The sequence below is a fragment of the Acomys minous genome (assembly GCF_964271855.1).
Source record: "Acomys minous genome assembly, chromosome: 6".
NCBI lineage: Eukaryota > Metazoa > Chordata > Mammalia > Rodentia > Muridae > Acomys > Acomys minous.
Window position 1 is genome coordinate 128,472,620 of NC_140487.1, and position 20,669 is coordinate 128,493,288.

General features: G+C 55.0%; 1 protein-coding gene and 1 long non-coding RNA gene across 3 annotated transcripts; one reads left to right on the forward strand and one right to left on the reverse strand.

The window, feature by feature from the left end:
* Positions 1 to 2,611: 2,611 nt before the first annotated feature.
* Positions 2,612 to 3,135, forward strand: LOC311599919. The gene is made up of 2 exons (XR_014780060.1): positions 2,612 to 2,875; positions 2,932 to 3,135. It is a non-coding gene; the product is annotated as an uncharacterized lncRNA (long non-coding RNA).
* On the reverse strand, positions 2,948 to 10,541 carry TNFRSF14 (TNF receptor superfamily member 14). Of its 2 annotated transcripts, none has more exons than XM_084786037.1 (7): positions 9,624 to 10,541; positions 8,740 to 8,800; positions 8,188 to 8,313; positions 7,043 to 7,198; positions 6,321 to 6,411; positions 4,092 to 4,123; positions 2,948 to 3,918 (listed from the first exon to the last, which is right to left on the reverse strand). In XM_084786037.1, exons 1-6 carry the CDS (start codon positions 9,690 to 9,692, stop codon positions 4,108 to 4,110), a joined length of 519 nt encoding a protein of 172 aa, XP_084642163.1. In that variant the 5' UTR covers positions 9,693 to 10,541; the 3' UTR covers positions 2,948 to 3,918; positions 4,092 to 4,107. The 2 variants fall into 2 exon arrangements, with proteins under 2 accessions (XP_084642163.1, XP_084642162.1); XM_084786036.1 differs by having other exon boundaries at positions 2,950 to 3,918; positions 8,740 to 8,851; positions 9,624 to 10,536.
* Between the last annotated feature and the right edge of the window lie 10,128 nt (positions 10,542 to 20,669).

The following is a 20,669-nucleotide window of genomic DNA, read 5'->3' on the forward strand; positions in this document are numbered from 1 at the left end:
ACCACTGGGTGCCATTCCCCCGCCACGCCAGTCCCGCCAGTTTCTGTGGAACACACCAGACTCCTGGAACATTTCCAAGGCAGCTCCTCGGAGGCCCCACAACACCACGGGGAGGATCTGCAGGACACAGGAAGCAGGGGCTGCCCGGAGGGGAAGCCTATTGTGGGGACGCTTCAGGGTGCTAGGATCCTGGGGTGCCGGCAGCTGAGAGGATGGACCTGTGAACCTCAAAGCCGTGACCACCTCTCCGTGCTGTCTGAGTCCTCTATCCTGGACATCAATGGCAGGGAAAGGGCGGGGCAGTGGCGCACGCCTTTAATCCCAGCACTCAGGAGGCAGAGGCAGGCAGATCTCTGAGTTCAAGTTTAGGCAGGGATACTCAGAGAAACCCTGTATCAAAGAAAGAAAAGAAAAAAGGAAGGAAGGAAGGAAGGAAGGAAGGAAGGAAGGAAGGAAGGGAAAAAACCACTAGACAGGGCAAGGAGCACTTCCTGGTTGTGGACCGTGATTAAGGAAGGAAGCACCTTGTGGTCACCGTGGCATCCCATGTAGCAACCCTCAAGGCTCACTCTGTAGGCAGTGTCAGGGAAAGCCTGTGGGATACAATGACATGGCTCAGGCCCTTAAGACACTAAGGGCTAACCCAGTGTCTTAATTACTGTTCTATTGCTATAAAGAGACACATGGAACAAGGCAACTCTAATAAAAAGAAAGCATTTGGGGCTGGAGAGATGGCTCAGAGGTTGAAAGCACTTGCTGTTCTTCCAGAGGTCCTGAGTTCAATTCCCAGCAACCACATGGTGGCTCACAGCCATATATAATGTGATCTGGTGCTTTCTTCCAGAGTGCAGGCACACATGCAGGCAGAATACCATATACATAATAAATATTTTTTTAAAAAAAGAAAAAGAAAGCATTTAACTGTGGCCTTGCAAACCGGTTCAGAGGCTTATTGTCAGGGAAGGGAGCAGACAGTCACAGCCCTAGAGCAATTGCTGACAGCTTTACATCCTGATCCACAGGCAACAGGCAGAGGAAGAGACAGAGATACGTGGGCCTGCTGTGGACTTTTTGAAACTGCAAAGCCCACCCTCAGTGACTTGCATGCTCCAGTAAGGCCACCCCTCCTAATCCTTCCAAACAGTTCAACTGGACACTACCGTGATGCAGGCTAGCAAAGCCTTTCTCTGTTTTTCATTATTAATTTAGCGTTTTTAAAACTTTAAAATCTAGTACGTGTGGTGGTGCACGCCTTTCATCCCAGCACGCAGGAGGCAGAGGCAGGCAGATCTCTGTCAGTTCCACGCAAGCCTGGTCTACAGAGTGAGTTCCAGGACACCCAGGCCTGTTACACCAGGAAAAAAAAAATTAAGTCTTCTCAAGGACAGGTGTCCAAAACCTGGCTTGCTGGGGTACAGACTCTGAGTCCAGTAATGCCATGGTTAATATTGATTATTAACTTGATGGTATTGAGAATCACAGTTGAAACAAACCTCTAGGCCTGTTTGAAAGGAGTTTCTAGACTGGGTCTAAGTGGGAAGGCCCAGACTAAAAGAAGAGCAGCACCGTTGCTCGGGTGAGGGCTGTGAGCTGAAGAGAAAGCGAGCTGAGCGTCGGCTTCCATCCTTCTGTGCTTCCTCCCTGGGAGATGCCACCTGTGAGCAGCGGCCTCAAGCCGCGGTTTTCACGTCTCCCCACCATGAGGGACCAGATGGCACTCTCAAACTAGGAGCCAAAGTAAACCCTTCTTTCTTTCTTTCTTTCTTTTTTTTTTTTTTTTTTTTTTTGTGGTTGTTTTGTTTTGTTTTGTTTTGTTTCTGAGACAGTCCTGGCTGTCCTGGACTCTCTTTTGTAGACCAGGTTGTCCTCAAACTCACAGAGATCCGCCTGCCTCTGCCTCCCGAGTGCTGGGAATAAAGGTGTGCGCCACCACTGCCCAGCCCCCTTCTTCCTTAAGTGGTCTCTTCTCAGGCATTTTGTCCAAGTAGTAAGAACAGTAATTCCTGCCAGTGGGCTTCGGCTTGGTTAGTCTGGCTCTTCCTAGAAGAAGGAAGTGAGGCTCCAGGTGTCAACCCATCAGGGTAAAGCCATGCTTGCATCCTACGTGGACAGCTGGCTACAAAGAACAAGAGGCCTGCAGGGTCCCACTGCACCTCTCGTGTAGCCTGAGTAGACATGGCTTGGAGGCAACTGGTTCTGGGGTGCTGATCCAAAACTGGGCATCCCCAGCGTCTCAACTCCCAAATGCTATTCTTTGTAAATGCAAACAGTCCTTGGAAGAGGAGCTGATGCCAGGACCTGGGCAGAGGGATGGGTGAGCCTGGAATACAGTGCTCGGCTTGACAGGCAGCCACTGCCATAGAAAGATGGCAAAGGGTGACCACAGAAACACCAGGGCCAGAAAGTATGGCAGCGATGAAATCAAAGCCCCTGAGTGGGGTGAAAAACCCGTGGTGGCCATCACATCAGTGAGGGTGATTGCCCCTCCTGCCAGTGGATGCCCCTCGCCAAGTGACTACACGACACAGGAACAGAGTCACCTTGGAGCAGCCACCATCACAATCACAGGACAGACAAATGTCTAACAAGGCACAAGATGTGTACATAGAGACAGAGGATGTAACAAAAATATTTATTTCGTATGACAAGTAATTTTTTAAAAAGCAAATAATTTAGAAATTCATTTCTGAAAATGGGGACATGGTTCAGTCACTAAAAACGATTTAAAAGGTTTGATATAGTGCTGTGTGCCTCAATCCCAATCCTGAGGACGCAGAGGCAAGGAAACCCAGGGCTCAGTGATGGGCCAACCTAACAGAATTGTAAGCCCCAGGCTCGCTCAATATGGACAGCTGCTGAGGGACAACTGCCCAAGGCCAGCTCTGACAGGCTAGGTACCCAAGGCCAGCTCTGACAGGCTGGGTACCCAAGGCCAGCTCTGACAGGCTGGGTACCCAAGGCCAGCTCTGACAGGCTGGGTACATGGAGGAGGGCTGTGGAGTCAGTGATTAACCACTCCGCAGACTTTTCTCCGCAGGAGCAATTCTCTGGGGCTGGTACAAAAGAGAGAGAAAGCAGGCACATGCACACATGCACGCGCGCGCGCGCACGCACACACACACACACACACACACACACACACACACACACAGAGAGAGAGAGAGAGACTAAAAAGAGAAGAATATTTGGCCTGGTCTGGGGGCCCACACTGGTAATCACAGTGTTACTTAGAAAGCTGAGGTAGAAGGGTCCAGTTTGAGGCTTGCCCAAGATACAGGAGTCCATTTTTTGCCCCAGACAATTTCATAGGACTCTGCCTCAAAATAAAAGTGAAAAGAGTGCTGGGATTTGCCTGGTATGGGCAGGATTCCAGCCCCCAGAAACTTCAAAATAAAATCTACTAATGCCATGTCTGCATCTCGTCGCGTGCATGCCAGCCCCAGGAGGCACTGCTCAGAAGTTCTGCAGATGCCAAGCTTATGTTTAACACAGCCAGGACCGGCAGAGGCCTGGGGTTTAGACAGAGCTGTTCAGGGCCGGCTGGAAGAGCTGGGCGGTAGGACATGGGCTCAGAGGTTGCTGTCATTGATACCGGGTTTGGATCACCACCCCTTAGAATTTAGATGGGGGCCCATGGGAGCAGATGGGCGAGTGTAGAAACCCCTGGACCCCATTAAACACTAAGAATGCCAAAGCAAATCCTAGGCCGTGAGCCACAAGCTCATCTCAGCTGTGGTACGACGCTGGAGCAGCCCAGGGCATCTGCCATGCCCCTGCAGCATACGGAAGCTTCCTCACCAGGGCGTCCTAGGTATCTCGTCACCCAGAATCCTCTCGGTTGAGGGGGTTGAGGGCTGTCCCCTCCTGGGTCACAGCAGGCCCAACTTCAGTGACCGGGAACCCGACAGTGTTCTGCCCCTGCCAGAGAAACCCGGGGTGAATTCCTGCCTCTCAGGTACTAAGCCTGAGACTGCACGGTTCTAGGGGACACGTAATGCTCAGCCGACGCCCGTGGAGTTGGTTCCTTCAGCCAGACGGAACCTCCTGCCCGACCCAAACACCCACCCACCCCCACCCCCCGGCAATGATACCTGAAAAGGCTCCTGCTCACCAGCCTCTGGTCCTGTAACACAAAGACATCAGGTCATGGAACAGGCCGAGGCAAGGCTGCCCAGGGCAGATGGGCGCACAGTAACGGAGAACCCGTATCTGGGCTTCCAGCTGTACGAGCCACCTCCAGCGTGTGACCTCTCTAAGAGAAGAGGAGGTGGGCTTTGAACATGAGTCGGGACCCACAGGAGGCCCAGTGGGGGAAGACCAGGTCTCTGCCCACCCTCCCGGAGGCCAACGTCAACCACTCTCCTACTTCACAGAGCTGGGGAACAGGCTCACTCCCATGAGCAGGGGTTTAACTTGGCCAGAGAGGGGGATGGGCGACCTGGCCCACCTCCAGAGCCTATGAAAGAGGCTGTCTGCCCCCGGAGCACCCACGGGTGTGCCCCCTCACTGACGAGAGTGGGGCCTGCCTGGCCTTGTTGCTTCTGCTTCCCCCCAAAGCACAGCTCAGAGCTTCCCAGGCCTGCCTTAGCCTCTCGTACTCAGCTTAGCCAGGCACAGCTGGTACAACAGGGGAGGGATCCTGAGCCATGGACACAAGGAAAAGAAGTAAGGGAGGGTGAAAGTCCGGGGATGGAGGGAGAAAGGAAGAAGGAAGGGCCCCAGAGAGGCCACCTCCACCACTAGCCTCTGTGCAGACAGAGAGAGGCACACCCCGAAAAGACCCTGGGCCGGCAAGAATCGGGTGTTACGCACTAATGTGCAGCCTCCGTCTTTGCTTCCAAATGAGGAAGAGTGGCACAGCTATCACAAAGCTGCACAAAATGCACAAAGTCGTGATGAAGCCAGGGGAGACGGAGCAGGTGACATCTGTGCTGCTGGTCCCATGCTCTGCTTCTTTCTCAATCCATGCGAGGAGGGGAAGGGGGGGGCGCGCAGGGTGGGAGGGGCTTGGGGGGCGGGAGGCGAGGCGAGGCGAGGTGCAACTGAGGCAACTCAAGACCACAGTCAACAGCTCTGAAGAAGGACTGAGGTTTTCAAACCCTTTATGGGGAAACAGAGAAGGGAAGAAATACCAAGAAATGGAAAGAAATGAGAGGAATGAGGAGCAGGGTAGAGAATAAGCTAAGAAGAAGAGAGGGAGCAAGAAAGGTGGAGGGGAGGGAGGGAGGGAGGAAGGGAGGGAGGGAGGGAGGGAAGGAGAGAGGGAGGGAGGAAGGAAGTGAGAGAGGAAGGGAGGGGTGGAGGGAGGGAGGGAGGAACAGAAGAAATGAGAGATGAAGGAAGGGAGGGAGGGAGGGAGAGAGGGAGGGAGGGAGGGAGGGAGGGAGGGAGGGAGGGATGAAGTGAGAGATGAAGGGAGGGGTGGAGGGAGGGAGGGAGGAAGGGGGGAGGAACAGAAGAAATGAGAGATGAAGGAAGGAAGGGAGGGAGGGAGGGAGAGAGGGAGGGAGGGAAAGAGAAAGGGAGGGATGGAGGGAGGAAATGAGAGGGAGGGAGGGAGGGAGGGGATTCTAGGGCCAAAGCCCAGGACTGATCTGACAGCAGTGAAGAGAGGTGAGGCCCTTCCCCAGGGAAGCCACGCCTGGCCACCCAAGGAAGCCCAGCTCTCGGCAGAGGCCCTGAGTGCGGGCGAGGGGGTTGGGTAGTTTTAGGACATCTGGACGTGGAAAGGGCCTGATGTTAGCTCTAGGTTAGCTCTAGGGCCTGGGACCCACCATGCAGGGCGTCCTGGCCCAGGTGGAGAAGGGGCCTCACCGAGAACAGCACTGTGCTGGGTAGAGTGAAAACCGGCTCCCGTAGGCTCATAGGGACCGAGCGGCACTATTAGGAGCGCCTTGTTAGAGGAAGTGTGTCACTGGGCTTTGAGGTTTCAGATGCTCAAACCAGACCCTGTTTCACTCTCTCTTTCTGCTGCCATGCTTTCCGCCACTATGATAATGGACTAAACCTCTGAACTGTAAGCCAGCCCTAGTTAAATGTGCCTTCCTTTGCAAGAGTTGCCGTGGTCATGGTGTCTCTTCGCAGCAATAGAAACCCTAACTATTATCTTACAGCACCCCCACCCAATCAACAACGGCAGGGAGCCCCCACATCCCTGACCCCTCAGTCCCACAGTCACAGGGTGGGAACCGGCCACAGCCCGTGGAGGCCAGGCTGGGGACCCACACTGCTCTGCATTGGGGTTCCTGAGTGTGGCCTGCCCAGGGTGCAGCTCAGCTGGGTTTGGGCACTCATTCCTTCCCCAGGTGAGAGTCACCTACTTGGTCCAGGGCAGACACTCCTCCTGAGTCCCTTCTGTGGAGAAGGTCCCTGTCAGGCAGTCAGCACATACTGTGTCCTGGCTGTAAGTACCTGAGAGGTGGAGAGGGACAGACAGAGGGACACTGAGCTCAGACCTGCAGGGAGCTGGGCTTCCCCGGGGTGGGGCCTGGAAGCTGTCTGTTCTGGAGCCTTCCAACACATAGTGCTCGGTGGTGGCCGGCAGAGGAGGCTGGGGTAGTAGAAGGCACCCTGAGGATGCGTGAGAAAGGGTTTGATGCAATAGCCCAGGGCTCCTTCTGCCTTTGCCCCACAAAACCCTTTTGGATGTCCTGGCCAGACGCCAGACGGGAGAGAACGGCAGGCCTCACAGGTCCCAGCCAGCTGCGTAGTGGGGCCAGAAAGTTTACTCTATAAATCAGGCTCCCTGCTAGGCATCCAAGGAGGGGCTGGAGAGCTGAGGTTAGAGCCTCCGCCCTTCCCCCCTTACCCCCCCCCCCCAAGTCTCGCCTGAAAGGCTTTTCTCTGCTCTGAATCTTCCAGATTCCCTGACACCCCCACACCCCCCAAATGCCGGTCTTCTAATTTCTTCTGTCTCACCCTCCCCTCTGACTGGTCTGAGGCGGGTAGCCTGGGCTGGGCCAAGATTTCCGCTCTGTTCCTTCTGAACTCCCCAGACAGCAGACAGGAGGGGCACTGAAACATGAGTCGTCGGCCAGCTCACCTCTCTTCAGCACCCTCTGTCCACGAGAGCAGTTGGTGTGTGGCAAGCACACGGAACAGTGGTCCCCCTCCTGGGTCTTGCAGAAGTAACCTGGGCTACACCTACACACGGTGTCATTCCTGCTGGAGCACTCCTGCCAGGTCACCAGGTTCATGTCTGCCGGCAGAGACGGGGGGGGGGGGGGGGGCGAGTGGGAGGGAGGGGACCGCGATGAGAGCACCAGCAAGGGACCCATCCTCCAGGTGGTGTCAGGGCCCAATTCTGCACAGTCTCACCTGCCCAGAGGCTCCCTCCCCACATGTGGTACCAGGTTTGTCCTACAGGGGGAGCCAGGCACTGCTCAATGGTTCTGAGCAAAGAAAGGCCTTGGTCTAAGACTGGGTCACAGTGTGCCAAGGCCCGAGTTTTGTTTTCTCCTACTCCAGGGTTCCCCGTCTGCGTGCCCAGGGCCCCCGGGGAATGGAACGTGGAGTTGGCAGGCTCTGCCACCTGGTATAGTGCGCGGTGGGTGGCTCAGTGTCCTCATCCATGGGATGTTCTTTCTGGGTCTGTGTGGATGGGTGCAGGGTCACTCTGTAGGCGTGTGAGGCTGACCCCGTGAGGGCACTGTGTGTGGGTATAGTGGTTGCCGCAGTCTGCGAGGGTGAGGACAATGCTCTGCATGCACTGGGTCGCCCTTGTGGGAGGGGCGGGGCCAACCACGTATGGGCTCCATGATAAGCCCAGGGCCACCAAGGGTGGGGTCTGGATAGCGTGGGGGCTGTGGTGGGAACAGAAGCACTCGCTACCTTACTGCTTCAGACATTCCTGGACCTACATCCCCATCCCTGTCTGCCCAGGCCCAGGCAAGCCGTCAGTTACAAGTGGCCCTTCCCAGGGCTCGTTCATAGGAAGGAAAATAAATAAATAAATAATGATGTCTACACTAGTCCCCAGTGATGCATAACCCAGGTAAGAACCCCTTCACAGGCCAGGAAACTGAGGCATGGGAGAGCGTCTCATCTGCCACGGGATTGAGCCAGACAGTGGGGTGAGGGCTGTGTAGGTGGGGCATCAGTAACCAGAGTCGGGGTGGACACCCTGAGGCCCTGCAGCTCAGTGAGCTTCCCCCAGGTTCAGGGCCCCACCTCCTCAGGGGCACCTACCTGGATCACAGACTCCGCAGGGCAGGCACATGCTCAGGCCGTTTGCGTGGGCGGTGTATGTCTGTGGGGGACAGGGGGCACACACGGTGCCTGTGTGTTCACTGCAGGCGCGCTTCACGTGGTAACCTGCAGCCGGGACCCACAGATCCTCAGCGGCGAGGGTAAGCCTACAGAGCCTGCCCTGTGCCCTCACCTAGCACTCCAGCAGGTATGTCACCAGCAAAGGCCCCACAGGACTTGTTGGCCCATCTGCCTTCTATGTGCCCTCTATGAGCGGTTCAGAAGCCCAGCATGTGAGCCTCCTAAGCCACCCAGGACTGGCTCTGACCCCAGCCTCTTTCATTCGCACCCTCTGGCTATGATGGGCCTGCCTTATCCTCCAGGCCCACCCCAGGCATTGCAGCTTCAAAGGTCCCAGAGACTGACTGGGCTGCCAGGGACCGTCCCTGGGCCAAACACCGCACAGCCATCGGACCGAGGACCCCCGAGGCCAAACACTGTACAGGACCCAGAGGTCCAGAGGCACAGCACTGGCTTCTGGGGTGCTCCTACCTGGGTTGCACATGGGGCAGCACTCGTCTCCCACGGGGTACTCCTCCTCTCTGCACAGGCGCTGGGCAGAGACACAGCAGCACAGGAAGATCAGAAAGAAGACGCAGGACACCTGGGAGAGGGGATGAGAGTTGGAGGGGAGACTCTTCCCTCCATCCCTACGGCTCCCCCGGGCCCCCACCCTGCCCCCCTGCTCCCCCTCACCCCCTCCCCCCGCACCCCAGCCAGGCTGGCCCAGGGCCTCAGTCCATACTCTGCTCCTGGCAGTGGAGAGACAGCAGCCTCTCAGCCTCAGTGTCTCTGTGGGACAGGCTCAGGGGTGGGGGTGGGTGGGGGGGAACGATCCAGGCCTGCTTTAGCTCTCTTCTGTGCTTCTCCTGACAGTGTAAGGCCTGGGAGGCAGCAGAGTCAGCTAGGGCAGAGCCTGGGAACAGGCTCCCGGGGGAGTCTGACTGGTGGTTAGCCTACTTGAGTAAACTCTGGCTCCTGCTTGCCTGCCCTGACTTCCTTCTGCACTGGAGACAGAACTGTATATGGTCCGCCTCTTGCTCCAGGGCCTGCACAGAGACTCTCCCAGGCCGGGGGTGGGGGGGAAGGGGGGGTCAGGGGGCGGCCTGCCAAGGACCACCCCCCCCCACGGGACCACCACCTTGAAAGAGAAGCAAAGCAGGTTTCTGTGGGTTGAGCCTCGGGGCTGGCCTGCCTGTAGCCTCCAAACCTGAGGTTGTCTTCAGTCATCTCCAGACAGCTGGAACAAAGCACCCACCTGAGAGGTAGCTGCCCAGATGCAGCCAAGGTCTGGGGACAGGAACTGTCCCGGGGTGACCTGCAGCTGGAGAGGACAGAGAGAGCGGGAGGACGCGGTAAAGGGCTCAGGAACTCACCAGCCTGAAGGTGCTGTCTGCAGGGCCCTGGCTCCAGATTGAAGAACCCGATGCCGGCAGACGGTTCATTTCCTTGATTAAGACTTGAAGAGCCTGGAGCCCCACGGGCTCTGAACGTTACACACTCGCCCCATCAGCAAGAAGTGAAAATGAAAGAAATGCAGTCACGGTCTGAGCTGAAGTGAATGGCTGGATGGGGGAGGGGAAGGGGAGAGGCCCCGGCCCAAAAGACCAGACAGAGCCTCGGCCACAGAGGCGGTTGACAGGAACACAGCAAATTCTCCTTTATATTGTCCCGGGAACCTCAGGGAACTGGGGACTTCTCAGCACTCCTCCCACAGGACCTGCGCGCACTTCCCGGCACCATGTCAGGGGTAAAGCCCAGCACCACTTGCTCGCTGCACAGTTCTTCAGACTATATACTTGTGAGCCCATGGGGCCCTAGGAACAACAGCCAACTCTTATCTCCCAGGGGTGGGGCAGAACTTCTTATCATCCTTGAACAGGCCTCCTCACGAGTGGCCTGAGAGGGACCGCCAAAGCAACCTCATTTTCCTTTTGCAGAAATGGACGGGAGCTTCAAGTACTACAGGGTGCCATGCAGGGGCTCCCCACCCCAGAGCTCCCCCCTGAGGCCATGGGCCCCTGTAAACTTTCACTATGGTTTCTTTCTCCTCTACTGGCGATTGTCCCATCTAGCCAAATTGGGCTTCACCCCCACAAGTTCAGCTGTTAGCCCAGCCCTGGGCTGTTTTCCTCATAGCAAAGTCCAGCCACACCCAGGGCACAGCCTGTTCCAGAGAACCCTTAAGCCAGTCTAAAAGACCCAACCCTGACCCACCCACAGCTCTTTCTGGGGTCCTGACTAGTCGTCCAGGATTTGGGTTCCTATTGCTGTGATGAAACACCACAACCGGGCACGGTGGTGGCGGTGGTGCACGCCTTTAATCCCAGCACTCGTGAGGCAGAGGCAGGCGAATCGCTGTGAGTTCGAGGCCAGCCTGGTCTACAAAGTGAGTCCAGGACAGCCAAGGCTACACAGAGAAACCCTGTCTCTAAAAACAAAAACAAAAACAAAGAGAGAGAGAGAGAGAGAGAGAGAGAGAGAGAGAGAGAGAGAGAGAACAACCAAAAACAACCTGGGAAGGAGGAGGGTTTACACTTCCACATTGTAGCTAGTCACGGGAGGAAGTCAGGACAGGAACTTAATTAAGAAGGGCTGGGACCTGGGGCCGGGAGCTGATGCAGAGGCCACGCACGGAGGGGGTTGCTGCTTTCTGGTTTATTCTTCATGGCCTGCTTTCTTATAGAAGTCAAGACTACCAGCCCAGGGATGGCACCGCCCACAATGGGCTGGGCCCTACCCCATCAGTTAATAATTAAGAAAATGCTCTCTGGCCAGATCTCACGAAGGCGTTTCCTCAACTGAAGTTCCTCCTTCCAGATGACTAGCTTATATTGAGTTGACATGAAAGCAGCCAGCTCTCTAGCCCACGGTCCTCCAGAATCCCACCCCAAAGGGACACAAAAGAGTCTGCTGTATGTTATGGAGGCTTGCTGTGCGCCCCTGCAGCACACAGAGCAGAGTGGCCAGCCACAGTCCATGGGGACAGGGGGAACCCCACGACAAAGTTCCCGGTACTACAAGCTGCAGGCACTGGGGTCAGCCAGCAGTGCCCAGACAGCCCCTGCAAGGTCATGCTGGCTACTGCCACTAGTGTCCTCAGGTCACAAGTGGGGACCCAGGGAGGAAGACCTGAGGGCGTGAGCAGAGGGGCCCTGTAGGGCCAAGGCTTCCCAGTCCTGGGGTCAGGGGTGTTTGCTGGCCTCCACCTGGGTGAAGAGGCTGGCACTACCAGTTCCCAAGGCACTGAGGTGGGGGACCGGATTGACGTGACCAGACATGAGTCAGATTAGGAGTGCCTTCATGAGATGTTCGCAGCTCGTGTTCCAGCTCCGTGGCTCACGGGCCTGCGCGAGGGTGTCATCATCTTCCAGCTCTTCCTCTGTCAGCCCAACACAGCCCTGTGGGGGTTTTCCAGTGAAGAGAGGAGGCAGGCCTTGTTCCCCATGCTACAGATGACAACTGGGAAAAAGGCCAAAGGCCTACAGCTCCCAGGTGCCTCAGCACACAGAAGGCTCTGGACAGCAAGTCTGTCTCCATGACTGCTGCCTCTCACAGACCTGGCCCCAGGGTGGGAGGACAGAGGACTCCGAGGGTGTCAGTGAGACCCCCACACCCGGACCCTGTGCATTCCCCCTAAGACATCCACTAGGCTCCCAAGCCACCACCCCCAGAAGACACACAACTGGAGATCATCACCAAGTTGGGAAACCGGAACCCTGCAAGACACAGGACCGACTGACAACTCCGTGTAGCATCTGGCTGAACGGGGAAGGCCTGGTTGTTCATCCCTCCACCATCAGACACTCCCACAGAGGCCTTGGGTCTGAGAAGAGCTTGTCAGTGTCCCCCAGGTGGTATCTACGCATGAGTCTTGACGTAAACAGCATGCCTTCACCGAGGCCTTCTCTGACGACTATTCCTAGTCCTCATAGCTCTTGAGCCTCGGTGGGACGACTGCGCGGCCCTCACCTCTCTAATGAAGAAGGGGGTGACCAGCTACTCTTTCAACCCAGACCACCCCATACCCACCACCTGATAGGCTCTGTTCAGGCCCCCAGTGACAAAAACCAGGCAGCAGGGACTAAGTCCAGGTCTCACCCACCATCAGGGCATTCTCTACTGGCTACCACCTGCTTATCTGAGCCACCTGTCAGATGGAGCGGTGCCAACATCCCTGGACTTTGCCTCCTCTCCTCATTTACTCTGCAACCACCCAGAGGACCTGAGGACCTGAGACTAGTCTTGTACCGCGTGCCTGCCTGATCCAGGGGTTATGCGCGGGGGGGGGGGGGGGCACGGGGGCGAGGGGGGCAGGCACCCTGAGCACAGTTCTCCTGCCAGCTGCAGATGGGAGACCAAGGCAGCGGGGATCTGATCACAGGAACCGGTGCCCATGCCGGGGCTCTGGCCTCCACAGAGGCGGGTGCTCCCTAAGTCCCATCCTCTGGAGGAACTCCGAGTTGCCACCTGACCTCTGCAGGGGGCTGCCGATCCCCGCTGTCACCCTGGTGCGATGACTCTCGTCTGGACAGTCTCCAGCATCTGGAATTTCCCCATGGTGTTTCTTCTTTCTTGTGTAAGGAGTGTGGGAAGTGAAGTGGAGGAAACAGATTTGGTCTGACTGAGTCCTAGAAGAGGAAAGGTGAGGTCCTGAGTCACCCTGTGGTCTCCTCACTCATCCTCCATGAAGTCCAGCCTCCAGCCTCCCTGCTGTGGAAACCCATTCTAAAAGCCAGACTTCTGTGGGCAGTCCATGATGGCTGAAGACGGAACAGAGGGAAGGGCATTCTCCGTCAAGGGCACAGGTTGAACCATCGGGTCCACTGTGGATGAGGCATGCTGGGTCATTAGTGCCAGGCATGAACACAGACATACTCTGCACTGAGAGAGCTGTGTGCTGTGTGGACAGAGGACAGAGCAGCTCTGAGGAACAGACTCTAAGGTCATCCAGGAGGGAATTGCTGAGAGGCAGAACGGGCAGAGATAGCCACCAGAGGGGTGCTGGGATGGATGAGGTCTGGGGGGACAGCCGCTCCAGCTGTCGTGGTGGAGGTGGACAGGGAGGCCAGCAACTGCATAGATCTATTGTCTGCTGGACAGTCAGGAAGGAAAGTGCTGACAGAGACCAGCAGCCTGGGGCTTTCCAGGATTCAGATGCTGAGGCAGGAGCGCGTGACAGCCGGGCTTGGTCTCTGGCTCAAACTCCGCTCCAAGCATGAGGCTGCTGCCTCGGACACCTTGTCGCATCTGTCTAGTGTTCGCAGCAGCCCTCTTATCTCCTCAGCCCCTGCTTACGTTTGGCCACCTTCCTCTGGGACTACCTTGAATGAGGAGCCAGGAGAGAAGCCAACTGTCCACACATGGCCTTTCTGGCCACTTCCCACTTGCCCTGGGTTCCAGGAACCCCCCTCCATGGAAACCCTTGAATCCTCTTCCTCCAACCGTGCTGTCCCATCCTGGCACCGTACGTACACCCTGTCTCCACACCAGTGTCCAAGCGGTGCATAGGGGCACAGGAGCAAGCACCACAGTGACCCCTCTCCTGCACCCTTGGGTGTGTCTCATCAGTGCCTGCCCCTTGTCCACCCACAGTCTGTGTCCTCTTCTCCAGTGCCTCTTTGGGTTCTGCTGCATCTTCATAACCCCTTTGAGACAGGGTTTCTCTGTGTAGCCTTGGCTGTCCTGGACTCGCTTTGTAGACCAGGCTGGCCTCGAACTCACAGCAATCTCCCTGCCCCTGCCTCCTGAGTGCTGGGATTAAAGGCGTGCGCCACCACTGCCCTGTGAGTCTGTTTATCTTGTCTGCTCGCTATCCTAGAGTCTCTGCTTACCTCTCTGGCCTATGTATTCCTCCCCGGAACATCCCTGGCCCTGTAGTAGCAAGGACACTCCCAGCCAGCCTGTCTCCTCCCAGCCTTCACCGTAACCCTGGGTCCTTCCAGTGTCCACCTCACATGGAGGCACCGTGACCCGGGACACGGTGGGCAGGGCTGAGCCTCCCCAACACTACTCCCGGGACAGCTCAAGGAGACAGCCATAGCAGAGGGACCAGTGAGGATGGTCCTTCTGTTTCCTGGACCACTGGACCCCCACCCCTGACCTTCCGGGGCTGGGGGGATTGGACCTAGGAAAGAGCCATGGGTCGTTGATCCATAGAAGTTTCTGGGAACTGCAAGAGACCCTGGGCTCCAAATAGGGCAAAGCACAGGCAGCAACTGGCTTCTGTAGGGAGGGGAAGGGGCGTCTGTGAAGACAGGGGAGGAAGGACAAAGGAATTCATCTTGGGAAGGGGTGGCAGAGCATCCCCTGAAAGGAGCAGCATCCTGAAGGTCAACCCTGGCCACCCCGCGAAGGGTAAGAGGACAGTGGACTCTGAGCTTAGTGGGCGTCCCTACTCTGTCAGGACCGCCCGGCAGTTTCTGGGAAAGTGTTTGTAAGCAAGTATGGAGTATGTTTAAATCAACTCCCAGTCTGGTCCCGGAATAGGCACCCAAGCACGAGGAATGTGTGTAGCGATGCACATGGCTGCTAGAAACAGTGCACATGTTCGTCAAAGGAGAACAGGTGGAGGCCGGCATGTTGGCACACCCCTGCCCCCAAGTACTCTCGGTGCAGACAGGAGGATGCCTGCACTACATAGAGAACCAAGCACTCCCACCCCCCACCCCCCCACCCACCCCGGCCTCTGCAACCCTAACACACAAAGAGATCCTGTCTCCAAAAAGAAAAGAAAGAAGAAAAGAAAAAAAAAAACAGAGAAGTGGTTACTTTAAAACTGAAAATGCATGAATCGACTGCTTTTAAGATGTGAGCAATAGGAAAACCATGAGCTCCCAGGGAAGAGTCACAGTGGAGTCACGGGTCTGTGCCAGCAGGGCCTTGTGGCCACTGCACAGAGGCCTGCAGCAGGGCAGCGCTACGTGGGTCATGTGGGTCACAGTGCCTCGCTGGGCTCACAAGGCAGGGCTCAGAGACAGGAGCGCACAGGTGGCCAGCTCTGTGTGTTGAGTGTATCCCTGGACCCTGAACAGCAAGCCACAAGAAAGCTGTGGGGCGCAGGTCCCCGATGCGCAGAGCTTCCAAGAGCCTGTGTGGGACTGTTTCGCTAGCCAGTGAGCCCTGGGAAGGGCAGGGCTTTGTAAAGAGTCCTAGGGAGGAACCACCTGGATGCAGCTCTGACACAGAAAACAGCTGCCGCCGCCTGCACTCTAGCACAAGGCACAGCATCCCTCAGAGGAAGCGTCTCCCTACCCCCACAAAACCCAGATCAGTCTGGCTGGGAATTATGTCTACACAGCAGGAACATGTGACCTCATGTGGCCTGTCACCATAAAGGCCAGTGTGCAGGGACAGGAAGTTGTGCTTTATTCAGAAAGCTGGCTATCTGAGAAGTCTAAGACTGGAAAGATGGCTCAGCACTTAAGGCCACCTGCTGTTCTTGCAGCAGGCAGGGTGGGCGGGGGGGGGGGGGGGGGGTTAGGGAGTGGGGGAGTAGGGGGTGTGGGGGAGTAGGGGGTGTGGGGGTGTGGGGGGTGGAGGGGTGGGGGTGTGAGGTGTGGGGGGTGGGGGTGGGGGGATGGGAGGGGGTGGGGGTGGGGGGATGGGGGTGGGGGGGCAGGGGGGAGGGGTGTTCAGTTCCCAGCAACCATACTGCACAGCTCACAACCACTCCAGCTCCACGGAATCTGGTGCTGTCTTCTGGTTTGTGTGCACGTAGCCACACATAATTACACATTAATAAATAAATTAATTAATTAATAATAAATAACAAGGTAAATCTTTTAAAGCTCAGCGGACTGCGTTTATACTCCTAGCATTGTGGGGGAGGGGGCATATAAAAGAAGGATCCAGGCCAGCCTGCGCACCACAGTGAGACTTCATGTCAAAATAAAAGCAGTAAGGGCTGGAGAGATGGCTCAGCAGGTTAAGAGCCCTGGCTGCTCTTCCAAAGGTCCTGAGTTCAATTCCCAGCAACCACATGGTCGCTCAGAACCATCTAGAATGAAATCTGGTGTTCTTTCCTGGCTCTGGCATGCAGGCAGAACACTATATACATAAAAAAAATAAATTATAAAAAAAAATAACAAAAGCAGGGCTGGAGAGATGGCTGAGGAGGTTAAGAGCACTACCTGCTTTTCCAGAGGTCCTGAGTTCAATTCCCAGCATCCACATGGTGGCTCACAACCATCTACAACATGATCTGATGCCCTCTTCTGGCACGCAGGTATACATGCAGATAAAGCAACGATATACATTAAAATAAATAAATAAATCTTTATAAATAAATAAATAAAAGCAGTAAAATAGTACTCAAAGCAAGCACACCAGTGGTGTGTTTCTGACATCTCTAGCTACTGTCGTGAAACCCAGGAGCTGAGGGGCCATAGTTCTGACTGTAAATGCCCAACTTGCAAAACGGAGAGGAAACACGGGAGAGCGCATCTGTGGCCCTGAGCAGGCAAAGGGCTTTGAGCGGGTAGAAGTCACATGAGCAGCGAAGGGGACAAGAGGAGCTGTGCCTTGTGGGGACACAGGATGTCTGCACTCTGCACTTGAAGGTGTATTGTTGAGGAAACGAGAGGCAGGCCACATACCAGGAAAAACCCACACAGCACATACATCTCCCAGCCAAAACATGGTTTCAATGAGATGACAAACATGTTGTTCTGTTTTTCTATGACAGTAACAAGACACTTGAGATAAACAGGGTCTCTAGCACGCTGAGGCACGGCTGAAGTGCAAGACAGAGCAGGCCGCTCGCCTGACGCTTGAGAGGCAAAGGGAAGGGAGAGGCTGGGGTCCTGTGGACTCCTGACTTCCTCACATTAGGCCCCACCCACTCCAGCTCCCATCTCTCGCCAGGACTGTGCAAGCTGGGCCTTCAGGTAACATTTAGACTCAAAGCTGTAACGACAAACAACCTAGATTTTCTTTTCTTTTTCTTTTTTTTTTCTTTTTTTATTTTTTGGCTTTGTTTTGTTTTGTTTTGTTGGGGGGAGGGCTTGAGGTTTTATTTTTATTTTTATTTTATATGTATGGGTGTTTTGCCTACATGTATGTATGTATGTGCACAACGTGAGTGCTTAATACCCACAGAGACCAGAAGAGGGCGTCCTCTCACCTGGGACAATGGCAGATGGTTGTGAGCCATTGTGCCAGCGCTGGGACTCAAACCCAGGTCCTCTGCAAGAGCAGCCAGTTCTCTTTACAGCTTTAGCTGTCGCTCTAGTCCCAACAACCTAATCTGTCTGCCTCTTCCTCCCTCCCTCCCTCCCTCCCTCCGTCCCTCTCTCTCTCCCTTCCTTCCTTCCTTCCTTCCTTCCTTCCTTCCTCTCTTCCTTTCTTTTCTGTCCTGGAACTTGCTCTATAAACCAGGCTGGCCTCAGACCCACCTGCCTTTGCCTCCCAAGTGCTGGGACTAAGGGTTCTGTTCTGTATCACTCACCACTTTTTTTTTTTTTTTTTTTTTTTTTGGTTTTTTGGTTTTTTGAGATAGCATTTCTCGGTGTAGTCCTAGCTGTCCTGGACTTCCTTTGTAGACCAGGCTGGCCCCGAACTTATAGAGATCTGCCTGCCTCAGCCTCCTGACTGCTGGGATTAAAGGGGTGCACCACCATGCCTGGCTGTCACATGTCTCTTATCCCAGCACTGAAGGATCAGAACTTAGGTCCTGGGGGGCTCTGTGACCAGGCGCTCCTGCTAGAACAGCAGCCTCTAGGTTCAGTGGGAAACCTTGTCACAAAAATAGGGTAGAAATTGGTAGAACCTAAGACACACACATACACACACACACACAGAGGAATTTGCACACACATGTACCTATAACGCACATGAAATACATTTTAGAGTGACGTTGGTGATGACTCAACTCAGGCCCCCAAGGATGGGAAACAATTCTGGTCTCCTCCTCCCAATAGACAGACGACGGGCTGAGGTCCTGTAAACCATGCACACACATGATATGTGCTCTGAGCCCAGGCTGCATGGCAGAGGCGGGCACAAAGGACCACAGTGTGCGGGTGAGCTTGTGTGAAGCTCTGAGACACTTAGAGAGATCCAGGAAGCATGTGACTGGGGTCGGGGGGGGGGTCATCTGAGGTGCTCTGGTGGTCGTGACAAGACAGCACAGATGGGACTTAAAACAAGTATCCAAGCTATGCCGTGGTCATCCCAGCCCTTGTAGGTAGAGGCAGAAGAATCAGAAATTCAAGGTCAAATGTCTTTGATCTGAGGTTAGCCTAGTTTCCATAGGGAGTTCTAAGATAGCCAGGGCTACACTGTGAGACCCAGTCTCAAAGAGGAGGAGGAGGAGGAAGAGGAGGAGGAGGAGGAAGATCCTACAGGCTGTGAACTTGGCTCAAAGATGTGCAAGGCCAGCTTCGCCAATGCATTCTTCCTAGCCACCAAGGGCATCTTCTGTGTCACCTTCACTGACATCCCTGGTGCCTCTGAGCATGTCTTCAAGGCCACTCTAATGACCTCACTTAACATTAGTCACCTAAAGTCCTGTCTCCAGACAGCCACACATTGGGCCCAGAGTATGAATTCAGAAGGCCTGTCCCCAGGAGCTCGGGAGACAGCCCAGTCAGTAACAGTAAAGTGCTTGCTGCATACAAATGCAGACTTAAGTCTGATTCCCAGAAACACCCATCCCCACTTACACACACACACACACACACACACACACACACACACACACACACGGATGCGAAGTTCTGTGTCCGCCATCTGTAAGAGTGAATGAGTGGCTTCTCATCTGTGTCCTGAAAAGTCCCAGGCGTGTTCCCCAGGGAGTTGGCGGACAGCACTTCAGCCCACTGCTCCTACTTTCACTTCTGCGTGACTTTTATGTCTCCGCCAGATATTGATCAGAAAAGTATTTGCAAGCAATGGGTGAGCACTCATAGGCAGACCCAGCAAGCCATTCTTTTTGCCAGCAAGGGCCCAGTCAGCCGTTAGTGCCAGTTGCACAGCCCACTTCCACAGTCAAGGCAGGCTTCTTCCTCCTTCCCACTCATGAGTCCTTACCCCCAGTGGCCAGTGCCAGGGACGGTCCCACAGACATTCATATCCGCATGAGGCCCATGACCTGAAAAGTGGAGGCAGCCAAGATCTGTCCTCTGGCAAGTAGAGAACAGAATACTCCTGGGAAATGCTATCCACCCACCAAAAATAAACAGCACTGATGAGCTTTGGGAGTACCGTGATGAGGGAGAGAGACAGAGAGAGGGGGGGGGGGCTGAGGTCCCATCCCTAAGAAGTCTGAGGCAGGAGGACAGAGAATTCCAAGCCACACTGAACTATATAGTGAGACCCTACCTTAATATGCAAAAGAAAAAAATCCCTACATTTCTTAAAGATTTATATTTTATTTTCAAGTGTGTGTGTGTGTGTGTGTGTGTGTGTGTGTGTGTGCGCGCGTGCACGCACGTGCATGCACATGCAGATATGTCCATGTGAGTTTTAGAGGGCCTCAGATCTCAGGGAGCATTGGAGTGCAGGCAACTGTGGGGGCTCCCCAATGTGGTGCTGTGAACCGGACTCAGGTCTCCTGCAAGTCAGCACGCACTTTCAACAGCCGAGCCATCTCTCTACCATCCAGATTTAAAAGGAAAATAAATAAGACAGAAGGGAGCCCAACATGAAGACCTTGTGTCCTCACTGTGACCCAGACAGCCCTGGCAAGACAGTTGTCCACAGCGTCTCACAATTTACCAGCAAAGATGAAAGAGAGAAAAAAGGAAGGGGGCCCAAGCAAGTGCAAGTTACCGGCATAGGCATGACCTGGGCCTTGGCCTCTGGCTCAGCTTCGCTCACAGGCTGGTTCCCTCCAGTGCTAAAAGGGAAGCGAGGGGAGGGGAGGGGAGGGGAGGTCAAAGCCTCCAGCAGATGCACTTCCTGCTGCCTGCGAGGCTGAGGTTTCCTCTTAAAGATAAAACAAGAATGTATTTTCCACCAACTCCGTTATAGTGAAAAAAAAAAAGAGATTCTCGATATGACCTTTCTTTTCTACATAAACAGGATCATGGAACATAATCTCACAGAGAAAAATTACTGAGTATGTAAAAGTATTGATGTGTAGCAAGACCCTAGCCTCGACTTTGTAGGGGCTTTCCCACCCGAAGGAAAGCATCCCCTCTCTTACTTGTTAAAGGTTCCACCCACAACAATTAACTCCTTTAGCCATGCACTCGATGGCTCTGTGCAGTGCGTGAATTCACCTCAGCAGGCCCTCACTCATTCACTCTCCCATCCTCCCAAACATTCAGTTAGCATTTATGGGGCAGCCCAAAGGTTCTGGAAACGCGCCAGCTAATTCTGGACCCTAAGTCCATCCTCGTGGGGACATGTTGTCCAGACCATCCTTGGCCTGGGAGCCGTGAAATCTAGGATCAACAGGCCAGTAGAAGAGGCAGCGC

What these genes read in the sequence shown, in the direction of transcription:
- TNFRSF14 (XM_084786036.1), bottom strand. Translation starts at nt 9,692, where the DNA reads ATGAACCGTCTGCCGGCATCGGGTTCTTCAATCTGGAGCCAGGGCCCT. An exon ending in CAGACAGCACCTTCAGGCTG is followed by an intron (nt 8,852 to 9,623) that starts GTGAGTTCCTGA and finishes CCCCTCTCCCAG; the next exon opens with GTGTCCTGCGTCTTCTTTCT. An exon ending in ACAGAGGGTGCTGAAGAGAG is followed by an intron (nt 6,412 to 7,042) that starts GTGAGCTGGCCG and finishes TCCACCTCTCAG; the next exon opens with GTACTTACAGCCAGGACACA.